General features: G+C 47.6%; 2 protein-coding genes across 2 annotated transcripts in view; one reads left to right on the forward strand and one right to left on the reverse strand.

Annotated features, from left to right (window-relative positions):
- ZYX (zyxin) overlaps positions 1–13310 on the forward strand; it is a 29770-nt gene extending 16460 nt beyond the window's left edge. The window contains 9 exon segments of the mRNA XM_027722138.2: positions 4019–4279; positions 7899–8098; positions 9089–9181; positions 9477–9983; positions 10298–10439; positions 10524–10693; positions 10851–11029; positions 11258–11378; positions 11801–13310. Of these exon segments, the coding sequence (XP_027577939.1) occupies positions 4019–4279; positions 7899–8098; positions 9089–9181; positions 9477–9983; positions 10298–10439; positions 10524–10693; positions 10851–11029; positions 11258–11378; positions 11801–11911 (1784 nt within the window). The 3' untranslated portion in view covers positions 11912–13310.
- A 3330-nt stretch (positions 13311–16640) lies between these two features.
- Positions 16641–18288, reverse strand: part of EPHA1 (EPH receptor A1) — a 34400-nt gene continuing 32752 nt past the window's right edge. Inside the window, exon 18 of the mRNA XM_027722129.2 lies at positions 16641–17676. Coding sequence (XP_027577930.1) covers positions 17598–17676 — 79 coding nt within the window. The 3' untranslated portion in view covers positions 16641–17597. The remainder of the gene's footprint in view (positions 17677–18288) is intronic.

The raw sequence follows: 18288 nt of genomic DNA on the forward strand, positions 1-18288 counted from the left end.
CCTGTGGATAGTATTTGATATAGACCAGCTTATAGCGTTTGCCTTGCAGCCAGCGTAAGGAGAACAAGTCGCTTTTCTGCACGGTGGAGTCATCTGATGTTTGCTTTAATTTCTGGCAGAATGAGGGAGCGTGAGTCAGATGCTCTCACAGCTGGCTTGGGCGAGGAAGAGGCCAGCAGGGACCCTGACTCACCAGAGCCGCCGCATTTCTTCCGAAAATCCAGCTCAGCGACTGGAAGTGAAATCACGGGCTGGGGGCAGCTCCAAGGTTAGGGAAAGCGGGAGGAGCAGGGCTCTATGCGGGGGGCAGTCAGCGAGCCCAGCCCAGGGTCGGTGCCGAGGGTACCGGTGAGAAACCCCGACAGACACGTCTCGCTCGCTTTCTCGGGCAGGCAGAGAACAGCCCCCTCCCCAGCCGGCACAGCCCGGGGCCGCTGCCCCGGCAAGCCCCGTCCCCCCGTTACCTCATTGCCACATTCCCCAGCGAGTGAGCTCAGCTGTGTGCGCAGCCTCGCGCCTTTTATGGTCAAACAACTTTGCCTGGGCGAGGCTTTTTTCGCGAGTTGGGAGGAAGCGCCGGGGCTCAGCCTCTCCCCCGCCTCTCGGTGCTGTTGCCTCTCCTGGCGGGCGGGCCGGGGCAGCCGAGGAGCCCGGCCCCAGCCCCGAAAGCCCCGGCCCCGGGGGTGGCATTTCCCGCTCCCCCAGAGGTGAGTCTCTTCGCTTGGCTTAGCGACAAAGCTTTTGTTCTTTGCCCTGGGGCTGGCGCGGGGCGTGGAGGTGTGTGCGGGTTTCCTGCCGCTCCCGCCCTCGGACAAGAGACCTTCGCTCTCGGTGGGGCTGATTTACGGTCGTGAGGGCGTTTGCCCCTCCGCAGATAGAAGGTTCGCGTGTGTGAGGTGAGTTTTCTTCTCTCTCAGTGCAATGGAGGCGGCTCAGCGCTCCCGCACAGCCCTGGGAGCGGGGGAGAGGGAGGGGGTGCTGCCGGGCTTTACTCGGGACAAGCTCTCTTTTGTGTGTGCATGGATGAGCGAGACACCTCGGGAGCCTTTTTCCAGATGTGTTTGAGAGAGGAATCTGGGGCGCTTTGTGTATGAAATTTACTTAATTTAGGACTTTCTGTCTTTCTGGGAGTGCCATGAGAAAGCGAAGACTTAAGTGCTTGCAAAGTCGTAGAAATTTCTAACGTTTTAAATATGTTTGCGTAGCTTTTTGGAGTTTTTCCTCTCTTTTTTTTCCTCCCTTGCAGAGGGAGGAGGCAAGCCCAGCATCTGTGAGAGAAGTTTGTAACTCCGAATATCCCCCTCCCCCAGCCCGGTTGCTTTAAGGCTCTACCTTGCAGCTTGCATAGCTGACTGACTTTTCTCTCTTTGAAGCTTTGTAGCTTTGGGGCAGGCTCGGAGAACTTTCTGTATGAAAATAAGCATAACTCCTAAATCCCTTGAATCTATTCTTAATACTCTTTTTTTTCTTTTTTTTCTTCTTTTTTCTGTAGTTCTCCTTCTGACTCCCCTCCATTGGGAGGAAGTTGGGAAATAGGGGAAGTGCAGATGCAGTGTATGAAACCACGATGCTGGGCTGGCTTTTACAGGGGCTCCCAGCGTGGCTGGAGCCAAACTGCTTTTACCAACAGAGGTGAAAAATGGCTCTCAGGTCTCTGCTTCCTCAAATTCCTCCTGCTTTCACTACCGCAGGAAAGGAACAGAGCTTTTGAAAGTGGTATCATGGGATCAAATAACTGAAAGCTCTCTGGATGCATAAGAAGTGGCAGACCCACTACGGGACCTCCTGGGAGATGTCACTTGGTTTTGTCCTCCTACTTTTCCTTGCTGTCAGAGAGAAACAGTGTATGAGGCAACTAGGTATCCAGACTGTGTCCTTTGAGGGCATCTTTCTTCTTAGCTCCACTTGAGTCATCTTAAATACTGTTACAGGAGGTAGAAAAATCTCTCCCCTTGGGGAAAATGTGAGGATGAGAAGGATTTGAGATTAGGTCTCTTGGCATCACATTCCCTCTTCCATAGCTTTCACAATCTGCGCCACAGGACTTGCATGAGCTCTGTGTTTCTGCAAAGGCTTAGATGGCATTGGCAGCGCCCCAGGGTTGGGAGGGTAACTCTGCAAGGCCAGCCTTTCTCAGGCGGTTTGGTCTGTGTGGGGGTGGACTGATAAACAGAAATAAGGATGAGCAGGGGCAGCTGCTGGATGGAGACAGCCCTGAGCAGAAAAGGGCCTTAAGTGCAACATAGCATATCGGGAAGTGGGCTTCTTTGGGTTAAGGGAGATAGCATCTGCTGGTAGCAAAGCCAGTGGATTTTTGTGAAGAGACTGTATGTTGACCAGCTCCAGTATGGATCATGGTTAGAAGTGACATTGTCACTGTAGTGTTCTGCTCATAATGCTGTCAAATCTGGTAGGACTACTGTTCCACCATGTGGCTCACTACACCATAGTGAAATAGTCGAGCATGAGGCAGAAGTCTCTAAAGAAAAGCTGGAGGTCTTTTTAATAGCTTCTGGCTGGAAGCTGTAGAATGGAGAGAGTTGGTCAGTCCCTTCTGACTTGCAAGTTTGCTTGACCCCTACAAGTTTGAGGGTTTGAGGACAGACCTTGCTAATTACTCTTCAGCCTTGGCCCTTTCCTCATGCTGGATCAAGTGGGAGATGCTCAGCACAGCTTTTTGGCTAGTGCTTACTGTTTCAGCCTCTTTCTCCCTTTGGAAAGCCCAGAAGATTTTGTCCAAGCATATGCAACTCATCAGCCCTTCACAAAGGGAAGGAAAAGTGCAGCAGCATGGACGTTGTGTTTGTGTTGTCATATGCTTGTGACCTGGAGAAGCTGTGACAGGTTACTATATCGTGCCACACTGCACTGAGTCGTGGGAGCGCTTAGAATGGGGCACGAAGGTCTTATCAGCAGCCAGGGGTAATCGGGGGTGGGCGGATATTTGTGGCACCAGGGCTGTCTGTCCCAGCAGCTGTTATTGTCCGTGAGAGAAGCCGGCAGTGTGGAGGGGCACTGATTTGGACATGCCAACGTGAAATGCTGGCACGGAGCCCCTGTGCTGACGGCAGCCCTATTGTGCTGGGGTGTTAGGAGGGCTATAGGCATGCCAGGCTTTACAACAAAGCGTCTGGCTCCATGGAGGCTTCTCGCACGAGTGAGGTTGTTGGCCTGGGGGAATCCTGGAGATGCGCCTCTTCTCAGGAGACCTGGGGTTCCCCCAGCAGCCAGCTCGGTACGGGTATCCTCCGGCCGCTCGAGCCGAGGGAGAGGGGCAGGTTCACAAGCCCCCAGGAGGCCTGACCGAGGGGAGCCCCGGTTGCGGGGTGCTGCCCGCACCTCTGGCAGCCCAAAGGGGCGGGCGGGGGGCGGTGGCGCCGAGGCGGCATCCGGGGAGCGCTTCCTGGCGGGGGCGGAGCGGGCGGCGGAGCCGCGGCCAGCCCGGCCGTGGGCAGGGAGCAGGGATAGCGGGGGTTCTGCCTGGGGGTGTGACACCGAGGAGAGCCTCACCTGCCCCGTCGTTCTGCCTCCGCCGGCATGGAGGGGCCTGGAGGTAAAGGGTGGGGGGTGCCGGGGCTTGGAGTGGGGGCTGGGGGAGCGTTGCTGGGACTGTCACAGGCTGAGGTCGAGGGGAGCTGTCTGGCGTTATTGGGTAAAGGGGAAGAGGAAATGCTGACTCCAGTTCTGGGGGCACCCCTTGGGGTGCGGGGGATCGCCCTCCTGGTCACCATGATCCCCTTCGGCATGTGAGGCTCTGGTGCAGCAGAGATCTGTGTTTCTCTGTGTCCAGAACCCCTTTGTGGTTAATGCCATCCTGAGTTGAAGTGGTGAAGTATGATGGCTCATTCAAGCTGTCTGCAGTTTCTGTTCCCCCTTTTTCCTCTGCTTAGGCACCTCACCCTCTGGCCTGACTTAAATTCCTATATCCCTCTGTTTCACATTCACATCCTCTCTATTAAGTTCCACTCTGGCTCAAGGATGACTTCATGTAGGTTTCCTCCGTCTTCTCTCCTGCCAGGTGCTGAGAAGATGGCCTCCCCAGGTGCCCCAGGGACCCGCATGACGTCCACAGTCAGCATCAACATTTCTACGCCCTCCTTCTACAATCCACAGAAGAAATTTGCACCCGTGGTTGCCCCTAAACCCAAGGTGAACCCCTTCAAGTCTGGGGGAGCATCAGAGTCATCGCTGCCACCGCCTCCTGGACCTGGTGCCCAGCGTGCTCAGATAGGAAAGGTGGGGGAGGTTCCATCAGCATCCATGTCCCTGCTGGCAGAAGGTAGGTGAGGGTTGGCATGGCAGATGTGAATATGCATTTCTAAATTCTCAAGGTGTGAGATCTGTGACTGGGCTAAACATGACAACAGGGGCATAACTGCTATAAATGATGGATATTCTTGCTGTAGAGGCTGGCAGATTCCAGTCTCAGATATCGAGAATGAGATAAATGGATTAGAAAGGCTTCTCAAAGTACATAGTATCTTCATTAGGAAAGGAGGTGGGAAGGCAGTCCTGCATTGCACTAATGCTGGAGGAACGCAATGGATTTTTCGCAGTATTCCCTGGGTGCATAGTTGTGTAATTGCAGTCAGTTTCTGGCCAGCATATCTGAGAGCAAGTATGTTGCAGAGAAGTTGACCCTGATAGTGATGAATCATGCTGTTGTCCTTCTTCATGATTGGTTCCAGCTCAAGTTGGTTATCTCTGACTGTGGAGATCCTTCTTGTGGACCCTACAATTGCCATCTTTCCTTCTGGAGAAGAGGAGGGAGAAATATTTGCCTGAAAAAATGATGGCAGTGATCATAAACAGGAAGTGAGACTTAGAGTTTGTATGTCTTGTACAGTTTTGTACTTTTCCTAGTGGTTTGGGTTGGGTGTGTTTTCCTGTGTAGAGTGACTTCTTGATTCACTGTGGTTTTCTTTTTTCTTTCTTTCTTTTTTTTATGTGTTTTTTTTTATTTCCTGTGGTGGTGGCATGTTGGATTTTTTTTGTGTGTCATGTTTTGTTGCTTGTTTGGTTTTGTGTCCTCTAAGAAGCACGGTTGTGTGGTTCTGTAGTTGGAACTAATCAACACAGGGCCATCAGAAATTTCCTTGAGGACCCCTTGCTAATGCTTGATGCTGCACGTTACCCCAAGGTTCTACAAAGTCAAGGGTGCATCTCAGTCAGGACACACATGTTCAGATAATACTGGTTTAAATTTCTTTCCCTGTTTAGCGTAGACTGTGCAACACTAATATTTTTTAGGTTAGCATGCTAAGTTAGTGGGCAGCTGACCTGATGGTAGGAAGGCTGTTCCTGTGCTTAGAGGAGAGAAATTAAGCCATTTTTTTCCATGTCTCAAGTCACAAGGGCATGCCAGTGCTTTTGTCTCCTAGAATTGTACCAGCTAACTCTGGTGATCTGTTTCTTGTATGTTGTTGGCTGGAATCTTGTATCTGTGGAAACCAAGGTCCCATCTTAGGCTTTATGGTCTTCTGCTATAGTTGCGTGGATTAGGGATGTGTCTGTCAGAAGGTCTCAAACTGACACAAATACATTACATGAAGTACTAGACAGATTGATGTTAAATTTTTCAGTGTACAGTGTGAGTGGAACACTGGGTGTTGTTTGCTCTGCTTCTCTGTTCCTTAAAATGTGTATTGTGAATGAACTAGACAGAAAGATTAGCTAAAGAACCATTTGTCACAGACTGCTGTGTCATCATCATTTGAGAGCTGCCAGCAAGACATCTGAAGTACAGATGAACCACCAAAACTCAGTCATGAGAGAAATGCATCTGATTTGATCCTTTTCTGCCTTTCTCATACACTCCCCAAACAAAATGTAGTATAATATAAAGCCATAGCAATTGGTCTCTTTGTCTTAAATGACAGGATGGCTAAATTAGTATTGCTGTAGCAATATTATATTTAGTATTGATTATTCTATAAAACTGGTATAACAACTTTATGGGCAGCTTCTTTTTTTTCCATAAATAATTAATAAAACAGGCTTTTAGTGTATCTGAAACAATGTGACAACAGATCAGGGCTTTGTTTCTGTAATATTCTTTGATTTCAATAAACCAAAAGGTAAGCATGTACAAACTGCACCCCAAACTGTAATTTCAAAGAAAAATTACAAACACAGTATTACTCCCTCCCCCCAATAGAATTTCTGTGGCACAAGAAGGCTTGGAAGAGGTGTTGCATACCAGGGCAGTTTATGCATTCCACAGGCTAATAAGATTTTGGCTTTCATTTTCTGAAAGGGCAGTATCGTCTCCCTTAGCTTACTGTTCAGTCCTTATAAAGCCTGTTGACAACAGCTGGATATGAAGATGAAACAATTTGATTACTGCTGTTAGAAGTTGCACTTGGAGTAGCTGGAATGAAAACCTTGGCCTTTTACCCTACTACTGCTGGTTGGGGATAGCGAGGAAGAGAGGTGGGTGTCCAGAAGAAGGGATGTGGAAGTTACACCTCCTCATCTTTGGTGTTCTTGCTGCATGGTTGATGAGGACAACTTTACCCATACATGGTGAAGGGAAGAGGATTCACATTTCTTTGACTGTGTTGTAGTAGAAAATGTCTGGGTTTGCCTGTTCCGCATCTTTGGCAAATTGGAAACAATGGGGTTTTCTTCTAGGAGACTGAAGTCCTCTGGTGCTTTTTCAGCCTGCTTTAAAAGGTTCTGGAAAATTTCTCATGTCCTAATATGCACTGGGTGTGAGGACATCTTGGCCTCCAAAAGGAAAGCTGTTTTCATCCCCCAGAAAAACAAAGAAGTTTCAAAGATTCTTCATATGCATAATGGGCAGTTGCTGCAACTTGGTTTTTCCCCCCCCCCCACTTGTTTCCTATATGCTTACTGCCCTGCTGTGAGGTGCCAGCTAATTTTCCTGTAAAAACACAGGCTCTTCAGGATCCTGGGCTGTCCACTGGCACTGTCTTTGCTGCTCTGTATCCAGTAACTTGAGCAAGTTACTGGCAAGAAAAGCATATGCTGTGGACCAGCAAGTGAGACAAGGAGTGGGAAAGGACATAGTGAGATGTGTTTACCAAATACACGATAACTATTCTCAATGACTAATAGCAACAGCTATTGAGGAAAGATTACATGATTGTGAAAAGCTTTGGACAAGGTGGAAACCAGCCTGTGGAGTTCAGTTGTCCTTGGTGGGTGCTAGGATCCCCTGGGTACAGCAGAACTAGTGTGGGCTCACAGCTCAGAGGGCCAGTGGCATCCTGGGCTGCATCAGAAGACCAGCAGGTCAAGGGAGGTGATTCTGCCCCTCAAGTCTACTCTTGTGAGACTCCACCTGGAGTGCTGCGTCCAGCTCTGGAGTCCTCAGCCCAAGGAAGACATGAACCTCTTAGAGTGGATTCTGGGGAGGGCCACAAAGATAATCAGAGGGCAGGAGCACCTCTCTGACCAAGACAGGCTAAGAGATCTGGAGTTGTTGAGCATGGAGAACAGAAGACTGGGTAGACCTCATTGCAGCCTTCTAGTACCTGAAGAGGCCTTATAAAAAGGAGGAACTTTTTATACTGGCAGATAGTTACAGAACAAGGAGCAATGGTTTTAAACTGAAACAGGGCAGGTTTAGATTAGATTAGATATTAAGAAGAAATTCTTTTCTCAGAGGATGATAAAGCACTGGAACAGGTTGCCCAGAGAAGTTGTGGATGCCCCATCTATGGACGTCTACATTGGATGGGGCTCTGACCAACCTGATCTAGTGAGTGGCATCTCTGCCCATGACAAGGGGGTTGGAAGTAGATATTCTTTAAGGTCCCTTCTAACACAAACCGTTCTATGACTCTGTGACTCGTTGCAATACCTTTAAGAACCCTCCTGGCTTGGAGTAAGAAATGATCCAAACTTTTATTCTCATTCTTTCTTCCCCATAGACTTGCCACTGCCGCCTCCTCCTCCACCCGGAGAGGAGACAAGTTTCTCCTCAAACTGTGCGTTTCCACCACCCCCGCCACCCTTTGAAGAACCTTTTCCACCAGCCCCAGAAGAAGCTTTTCCTTCTCCTCCTTCTCCTCCTCCTCCTCCTCCACCGATGTTTGATGAAGGACCTGTGACCACGGTACCTGCCCCACAGGTGAGTGAGGTTCAAAGGAAGTATGGTTTCTGTGATGGTCTGTCAGTTGTGACAACTTCTTGCTACTCTCTGACCTCAGCAGCAGGAAGCCCTGAGATCTGGGAAAGCTGAAAATGCTACCACCCCATGGACCAGCATAGGTTAGGGTCATCTGTCTGGGCTGCAGCTCTGCAGATGAAGGACCTAGGGTTCTCGGTGGACAGTGAGTTGAATGTGAGCCAGCAATGCGTCCTTGTGGCAATAAAGGCCAGCTGCACTCTGGGCTACACTTGTGAGAAAAGGGCAAGGACTGTGATTATTCCTCCCTTCTGTGCTAGTGAGGCTGCATCTTGGAGGACTGCATCCATTGGGTCTCTTTGGTATAACTCCAGTGGAATACTGAAGGAGATGCAATCCAGTAGAAGGTCGTAGCAGTCATTGGGGGTTGGAGTAGAAGAAGCGGCCAAGGGAGGGATCTAACTGCAGTCTGCGATATCTAAAGGAGGGCTGGAGAGAAGACAAGATTCTTCTTACTGGGGCACAGCAAGAGACAATGGACAGAAGTTATGGCAAGAGAAATTCCTCTTGGACAGAAGAAAACCCTGTTCCGCTCCAGGGGTGGCTCAACGCTGGCACAGATGCCCAGAAAGACTGGGGAACCTGCATCCCTGGGAACGTTCAGGAATCATCTGGACAGGGCCCTGAGCAACTTGGTGTATCTTGGAAGTTAGCTGTGCTGTGAGCAGTGTGTTGAACTATAGACCTCCAGATGTCTTTTTCCACCTAAATCTATCTGAGAACTTCTTTGGGCTGTGCATTTTCCCACTCTTTGTAGGCCTTAGAGACTGTATCCTGTTCATCTTCACCAACTTGTTATCCACTCAAAGCAAGGAGCAAATCTGTACCACAGTCCAAAGTATCAGAATCTGCTATTGTAAGGGGATGCACTCATTTCTCTGGCTGTTCCTGTAACATGCTCTGCTCCCTTTTTCCTCATGGATGGCGGTATAGGTACGTGGCAAGATGAGCAGCATTGATCTTGAGATTGACTCACTGTCTGTAATGTTGGATGACATGGAGAAGAATGACCCCTTCAAATCCCGGGTGAGCTCTCCAGAATGTTGCAGGTGGAAGAAGAGATGACTAGTTTGCTGAACAGAGGTAGTGAGAAAGGTGCTACTGAAGATTAAAATGTCTGGATAAACTATAGCATGGAAGTATTCGTGAAGGACCAGAAAGCATAGATTTTGCAACTTGTCAGGACTGCTAAATATGTAACAGTTGGTACTCCTAGCATTCTGGGTCTGGGATAGCTGCAGACTTACTGCTATAGGTGGCATATTTTCTCTTCCACCTTGCTGATAACTGCCTGTTTTCCTTCTGCTGCTTCCCTTTACAGATAACTCCAGGATCCACAGGTTCTCTGGAGAAACCATTGGCCCCAAAAGCCCATGAGGAAATGCCATTTGCACCCAGAGATACTCCTCATTCCTTTCCTTCCAAGTTCACGCCAAAGCCAAGTGGAAGCTCATCTTTCAAGCCCCCTGGAGTTGATTTGAACCCCACTCCAACCCCATGGGCAGCCCCACAGCAACGCAAGGAACCCCAAGCACCAGTCCCTCCACCCCCCTCTCTCCCTCCTGCTCAGCCTACCCCTAAATTCACCCCACCTTCTGTTGCTGGCTCTCCTATGTCTGTGTCCAAATCAGATGCCAGTGTTCCCATGGCTCCCTCAAACTCTACAAGATATCCTACCTCCCTTCAGACTCAGTTCACAGCCCCTTCGCCTTCAGGTCCCTCCTCTCGACCACAACCTCCCAATTTCACCTATGCCCAGCAGAGGGAAAGACCCCAAGTGCAGGTGAAGCCACGTCCAACAGAACAACCTGCTGCTGCAAAGGACATGGTAAGGGAAAGAGCTATGGATGTCTTCAGACAGGCACACTGGGAGTGAAATCAAAGGATGAGGGAGGTTCTGCCACAGACTAGGGTAGGCTGTTACCCATCTGAAAGAGAGATGTAAATATAGAGATAGTGGTGAAGAGGGGATAGGACTTCATGTGAAGGTAGAAAGGAGCAAGCAGAGTGGATAGCAGATTGTTCCCTAAAGAGGGATAGAGACGACCAGTAAAAGTGAGAGAAGTAGGTCTATTAGGGACAGGGTGGGAAGGACTCTGTCTATGTGTGTCCTTTGGAATTGAATGTTTCTTCTTCCTGCAGCATAGACCCACAGGTTCCAGTGCGGATCCACCTAGAGGGAATTCCTGTCTGACCATGAAGGAGGTAGAGGAGCTAGAGAAGTTGACTCAGAAACTAATGAAGGATATGGAGCATCCGCCCCCCTCAGAGGCTGCTACTTCTGGTGTGTTCCCTCAGTGGACAGCAGTAGGACTAAGACTGCGGTGAGTTTTTATCTCTCCTAATCCCTTTCTTCTTCCATTGACAGAGCTCTGCGGCTTCTGCCGGAAGCCCCTATCACGAACTCAACCAGCCGTGAGGGCCCTGGACAGCCTCTTCCATGTGGAATGCTTCACCTGCTTCAAATGTGAGAAGCAACTGCAGGGGCAGCAGTTCTACAATGTGGATGAGAAGCCCTTCTGTGAGGACTGCTATGCTGTGAGTCACTGGAATAAAAGCCACTGGAGAGTGCTGAGCTTGCTGTGGTTGCTCTCTCTTGCTTTCCCTTCCTCCTTCTGTCGTGGCTCTCTGTGGCATAGCCTTGCACAGGTGGTGGATTGGATTAATGTGCCTTATTTGTTTCCTTTGGGCTCAGGGGACCTTGGAAAAGTGCAGTGTCTGCAAACAGACCATAACAGATCGGATGCTGAAGGCTACTGGTAACTCATATCATCCCCAGTGCTTCACCTGCGTGATGTGCCATACCCCTCTTGAGGGGACCTCTTTTATTGTGGACCAGTCCAATCAGCCTCACTGTGTGGATGACTACCATAGGTATGGAGAGAGCACATGCATGTGGGGGTTGGGTTGCCCATGTCATCTGTTGGATGTGAAGTTAAAACTGTCAGCAATGCGCCCTGTAGCAGTTAAGGTCTCTTCCCACCTAAACTTCTTTGTGATTTATTATTCCCTTGTGGCTAATACTATTGAACAGCAGTGAGAAACCTGCCTTGAATGTCACCACAGGGGTCACGGTCTCCTCTATGTTTTTGTGTGTTGCAGAAAGTATGCTCCACGCTGCTCAGTCTGTAGTGAGCCTATCATGCCAGAGCCTGGGAAGGATGAGACAGTGCGTGTGGTGGCATTGGAGAAGAATTTCCACATGAAATGTTACAAGTGTGAGGTAAGCCTGGTGGTCAACTCCTCCCATCTGTCCCATGCCCATCACCAGCAACTGCGTACCTTTTGTTATCTATCCTGACAAAATACTAAAGTTGTTTTGAATGAATCTGGAGCATTTTTGAAGCAGGTTCAGGAGAAAATTAGACATTTGCAGACCATGGGTCCATGAACAAGGACTATACAGGGTGGCTGTATTCTCCAACACCCCTAATGCAGCAGTTGTGTATACCAGGGGAACATGCTGGGATCACAGAAGTGGCTCACTTTCCCCTCAAAATAGCATCTCCCATTTGCACCATCAGAGAAAGAGCAGTAGGCTGTGAGCCGTTATCCTGATACGGTGGGGCATTTCTTATGTCCTTGAAGGCAATCACCTTGCCATGGGCTGTTGTTGAGTTCCCTCCCTCTTCTTTCCCTGTTCAGGACTGTGGGAAGCCCTTGTCCATTGAAGCAGATGAGAATGGGTGCTTTCCACTGGATGGGCATGTGCTGTGTATCAAGTGTCACACCGTTCGTGCAAAAATGGCACGCTGAGGAGCTTGGAGTGGGCATATCCTTGAGACCCCCCTGCACTCATTACTCTTCCCCTCCCTGCCATTGTCTTACCCTTCTGCCTGACAAGGCAGATTGCTACCAATGGAGACTATGCCAGCACAGTTCTTTACTCATGTAGGATTCACCGCTCCTAGACTTCACTCTGCACACCCACCAAGAAAGGACCACTTCTGTTACTGTTTCCTGGCCCCAGTATATTCCAGGCTGGGGTCTATGATCAAGGTGAGTGCACAGTCGCTGTTCCCTCAAGATTCTGGAGGAGAAAGACCAGACCTCCACCACCGCCTGGTGGAAGTAGCAAGAACGACCTGGTGGCAGGTGCTGGGAAGGGCTGAGCATTCTGCAGTTCCATGGAGCCAAGAATAATGATGGGAGTTTAGAAGGTGGAAGTCTACATCTCAGCACCACTTCTGTCTTCAATTTTATTTTCTGTCTTGTGGCACGTCATTGTCAGGATGTCTTCCCCTGCTCCCTCCCTGACTCCTAGGTTAGTGTGTGGAGGCAGAACATCAAGGATCTGTTACTGTTGCTGGAAAAAGCTAACCTGCTATAGCTGTCCTGTTTTTAATGGGTTTTACTGATTAACTGTCTTGTTGCCTTTTTGTTTTCCTTAGCCAGATTAAACTGGCAATATTTGAATTACTACTCTGTTCCTGAGTTTGGAAACATTTTTTTGTTTTGTTTTTAAAAAATCCTTTTCCCTTCCCAAAATGAATCATTTCCCAGTGTGGTTTCTGGACAGCCAGGCTGGGCACCAGAGTAGCAAAGCAGTCCAAAGAATGCATGTTTACAAGTAAAGACTGTCATAAGGATGGGCAGCACACGGAGAGGAGACGTCTCTGTGCACGGATGAGGATTCAGCAGACTGAGGAACGTTTCCCCATTCCAGTAGGGATTCTGTCACTGCTGTCAGTGAAAGCTGCAGTGTAATTGCAATGTACTGTCTGGCTCTAAGTGTTACTGCACCGAGCCCCATTTCTAGACTAGAAACTCTCAAACTGAACAAACCTTTTGAATAACAACACTGTCCAACCACTGTTTGCATTCAATAAAATGTGTGGTTTTTTCCATTAACCTGTCTGCTGTGTTTGTTCAACTGCCCATGAAAATTGCTGTCTTTGGCAGTGGAGAATATATAGCTGCTCTTCCACCTTGCCTCCAGAGATGAGGAGTCTGAACGTGGTGTTTTTCTCTCTGTGTCTTGGTCTCCTTTCCAGAGTGTTTAGTTTCCAATTTTTCTGTACCTGAAGAGTAGCTCTCATTTAAAGCAGTGGAAGACTGCATTTCAGTAGAGCAAGATTGTAGTCTGCTTGATGTGTCACTGGGAGATGAATATTCCAGTCTGTTGCAAGTGGACTGTAATAAAAGTGGTCAATTAGCTTGCTTTGCCCTAACTATTGCTACTCTGAAAGTGTTTGTACTTGATGTTTATGGTTTTAAGCATGGTGGTGTAATGGTCACTGCAGGTGAAACTCCTTTGTGGTAAGCACCAATGTTTCTACACTTCAAAGATGTGAACCCTACTCTTAATCTCTTGCCAGTTTTTGGAAAATCTTTGATGACTTCTTGCAAATTGATCCAGTAAATGCTTTGAGGTTTTCTATAGCATGAGCAAAGAATAAACAAATTGTACCTTTGATTTTTTTTTTTTTTCCCCCCCTTACCTGACTTCTTGGTGGTTTGTAGACGTTGTTTTGAGAGGTTGTTTCTAGACTATATAAAATTGTATATAAATTATATATAAAATTTATTTATAAAAGCTCATGCCTACAACCACCAAGGAGTGTGAAGGAGAGAAACTGTGATGGGATGGAGAAGTGCTCTAACCTAGGGCTATCAAAGGATCATAGCTCTGGTGTCTGGGTAGGAAACCTGTCCAGTGGAGTCAATGGGAAGGACACTCTGGATCACCTTATGGATTAAGGGGAGATTAATCCTTCTGAGGGGCATGGGGTACAGGGAAAGAGCATTTTATGACTGTACAACACTTTGTTATGGGATGTCTAGGGGTGGGATCAAATGCAGGAAAAGGGAGTGATCAAGGACAGGAAGCACCATGGGAAAACTGAGGGGAAAAGGGCAAAGAAGGTGGTGTCTGCATGTACAGAGCATGCTTGTCTGGCCATGCCCTGTGTGTCATCAGTGCAGTTTGTCCTGCCTTTGCAATGACTCTTTTATCCTGTGAATGGACTCTATTCCATGCATGTGGATCTAAGCACCAGCAGCTGGAAATACCTGAGTCCATGCATATTGAGTGGATGTGTATGCCCTTGTGTTACCACTAGCAAAATCAAGTCAGAGTATCTGGTGAGTAGGGTAAGAGACTCGAGAGCCATGACATGGCATAGCTGTGAGTCTAGCTAGAAGCTGTAAAGATATGTCTGAGAGTCAACTGCTAGAGCTTCCAGGAGATCCAAGCCAGCTACTCTTAGGTCTGAAACTCAGCTACTGGACCAGCTACAAGAGAACAGTTTGTGTGTGAGGTGACTGGGAGACTAGGGAATCCTGGGGCCAGCTGCTGGGTAGAGCCAATGTCTAAGGCTAACTACTGGAGGGCTCCAGGGGGTGTGTGTGTGTGTGCATGTCTGAGTGCCCACCACTGAGCAGGGCTGCAGGCCTTGAGAATTTGCTTGTCCTGGTGCCAGCAACAGAGGAGACTAGCTCAAGCTCCAGGTCATGGAGCCAGCTACTGAATAGCTAGTCTTGGACGCTAGAGGGTTTCATAGTACATATGTATGTATTTCCCTCTAACAGGTTCATCCTGTTAGAAGGGAATAGGATCAGGCTGTTTGTGCTGTGCTTGCATGACTGCTGTGCTCTCTGCCTCAGGCCAGTCATGTGCACTGTGTGTGCTTTTATGTACATGTACATATTATATGCTTGTGTATTTTGTGTGCATGAGTACCTATTGGGAATACATGCTCAGGCTTGCTAGTGGCTGTAACCTGGGGACATGGAACTGAACAGCCTCTTCTCTATCAGGCCAGCTGATTCAGCAGGTTCTAACAGTTGAAGTTGGAAGGGACCTCCTTGCTTAGAGCAGGGTCAGCTAGAGCAGGTTGCTCAGGAATGTACCCCTCCATATTTTAATACTTCTGAGGATGAGAACACAACCTCCCTGGGTAACCTGTTCTAGTGCTAACTACTTTCAGTACCTTTTTCTTACCTTCAAATGGAATTTACTGCATTCTGCTGCTCCTTTCAGTGGATACCACTGAGGTGTGTCTGGCTTCTTTTTCATTCCCTCTCATCAGGTATTTATGCACGATGATGAACCACCCAATCCTTCGCCTCTCGAGTCTGAACAGTACCAGCTCTCTCCTTGTGTGTCTGATTATCTAATCCCTTCAAAATCATAGTGGCCTTTCACTGCACTTGCTCCAGTAAGTCTTTGTCCTTCTTTGTGCTGAGGAGCCCAGAACTGGACATAACACTCCAGGTGTCTGATTGATGCTTGAATGAAGAGGAAGAATTGGCTCCTTCCAGTTACTGGTGATGCATTTGCTAATGTAGTCCAGATACTATTGTCTTCCTTTGCTACAAGGGTTCAGGCACAACCTGCTGTTTACTGTGACCTGCAAGTCCTTTCCCACAAAGCTGCTTCCAGCCAGTCAGTCTCCAGCTTGTACTGGTGCATGGGGCTATTCTTCCCCCATTGCAAGGCTCTGTTATTTCTCTTTGTTCAGCTTCCTGAATCTCCTCTCTTACCATTTTCCCCCTCTATTAAGGTCCCTCTGAATAAGGGCCCAGATAGCACAGCTATGTGATGTATCAACCCCCCACCTTTCTATCACCTGCAATGACAGGCCAAAGTTTACACATGCATGACATAAGCTTGTAATCTTGTGTCAGCCTTATCAGGGCTTATGTGTTAGCCTGGGTGTCTGCCACGTAGCAACTTATTATCTGTATTTCATATTAAAGACATCAATTACTAAGGCTGAACTTACTGATATACTAATGATTCACAGTAAGAGCTTAGTTTGTCAGCTCTAGTTACAGTGACTTGAATAGCTGTAGTATGTGTATTCTGTGGTACCTTGTGTATATTCTGCTGCTTCTCATGTTGAACCTTCCTGCTTTAGGTTGCAGTTCCTTTGCTCTTTGCTTCTTAACTCTTCTGTCTATCTGTGGTTAAGCAAGTCTTTCCCAGGAGCAGGAGTGTTAACTTATAGCCATAAGAACTTGGAGCATTATACAATTATGGAAATGTTGATAGTTATCTCTAGCAAGTAACTGATTACTGAATGTGTAGCACTCGCCTTCACCAACCTAGACTCGAAAAATAAATCTTGAGGTAGCTACTCTTCCCAAATAGAAGAAAGTCTCAGGAACAGCACTGAGAATTTTTTTTTATCCCTGGACAGTCTATTCTGCAGAAGGAAGTACTACTCATGTATTTCATCAAACTACAGCAGTAGCTGCTAATCTTTCTTATGATTTAGGAATAATAACAGCTGTAAAAAGATGGATATTAGATGTGTATGTCTGTAACTGGGTTGAAAGAAAAAAATCTGAAGTGACCAGGTGCATAGGTATCCTTTAATCCTAATGCAACTGTACTTCCACATCAAGTCTGCAGTTAAATGGATGAAGACCATCAGCTGAAACAGCAAATCATGGATGTAAGGACCCTGCTGGAACTAATAATATGTATGCTAAAGGTCCCAATAATATTTGAAATAAGCCAAAGAACACCAACACAGCCTGCTCTGCCACAGATTTATTTACAAAATATTATTTACAGATATAAGTGTCTTGAGATCTGATAAATAATAACATTTCCTCCACAGAGAAGGAATAAGGCAGACCCCCTACACATTTTTCTGTTACAAATACCCTATCCAGCCAAACAAGACTATTCTCTCTTTTAAAAAGGGGCAGAGAAAAATGGATAACTAAAGGGGTTTTTGTTCATGGTATATGAAAAGGTATTAAGCCGTTTGGAGAGATGTAAATCTCCCCTCTGGAGTGTGCACGTGCTAAACAGCAACATGCTGAGGTGATGTGATCACACAAGTTACAGCAGGGTGTGCTGCTACTCCCAATTTGTCCTCTGAAGAAAGAAGTACACCACGGGTTGGTGTTCAAGGCAAGAACAGCTGAATTAAAAAATATATCCCTTACCAGCAGCCTTTTGAAAGGCTGAATAGTTTGTTCCTCTTGTAAAATAAGAAAGACAGAAGGCTGCTGAAGTGAGAAGGAATGTATGCCAGGGAGTGAATGAGCCCAGTCTCTACCTGTCTGTATTCTTGTGCCTTTTCCCTGAATGTCCCAGGCTATAAATCTGAACCCTCATTTCCAATCCTCAAACATAATTCACCACTCCCAGCCCATTTTGTATTCCATGTGATACATGAGGGTCTGAAACTCCAGTATATGGGCTACAGGGACTACTCAGTGCTGCACAAAATGGACTGTAGAAGACAGGGCTGAGAACAGTTTCTAAGACCAGTGCTCTGAAACATACTCATGGCTGCTGTAGAGCTAAAACAAGGGGGAACAGAAATGAGAGCAGGTGGTGTTGCCTCATGAGCCTTTTCAGTTCTGGTTGTTTTGCTTTGCTTGTCCCAGTCACTCATTTGGAAGCAATTGCCATAGGAATGATTCCAAGTGATATCTGGTAAGAATGGGCACTTTTCAAGCTTAAGAGTACAACAACTGATCACTCCTTAAATCCTTGGATGCTACACAGGATCCTCTTCTGGTGGCCTGGAAGTGACACTCCCATCTGTTTCAAATCCCTGGAGGAAATGGGAAAAGAAAGATAAAAATTAACTGCTGTTCTTATTCCTTGGGGATGAGGATGTGGGTAACAATTACCGAGCATTAGTTCAGAAAGCTTCCTTTCCCTCAGTGCCTCCTACTACACCTATCTTTACTCTAGAGGGAAGAAACTTCTAGATGTTCCTGCCCTTTCCTGGCATCTCTGCCCACCCAGTCAACTGACCTTTCCCACCTCATGACTAGGCCTGTGCTCCCAGTAAATCACGACTTGTTAAATCAGCTTGTGATATGGGCCATGTCTCAACCCTTTAGCATGTCTGTGCCTGCTCATTTGTTTTATGTAACTGCCTTGGTTGGAGCCGGCTGTACATCCCCAACCCTATGAGAGAACACAGCTGTGTCGGTAAAGCATCTGACCTGAGTCCTTCTAAGGAGCCAGAAAGATTTGCTCTATGACAGAACAGTGCCTAGCTGATGGAGGCAGGGGGATATCACTAGCCCATATGGGGTTCACAGCAAGAAAATTATCTTATTAAGTCCTACAAGGGAGGGGAGATGGTCAGCTAAGAGAACTGTTTTCCACCTATTGTTTCCCCTTGCTGTTTGTGTCTGATGTTAGTTCAGAGCAG

This window comes from Pipra filicauda, unplaced genomic scaffold (assembly GCF_003945595.2).
Source record: "Pipra filicauda isolate LSUMZ 115617 unplaced genomic scaffold, ASM394559v2 scaffold234_size1211729_pilon, whole genome shotgun sequence".
NCBI classification, from domain to species: domain Eukaryota; kingdom Metazoa; phylum Chordata; class Aves; order Passeriformes; family Pipridae; genus Pipra; species Pipra filicauda.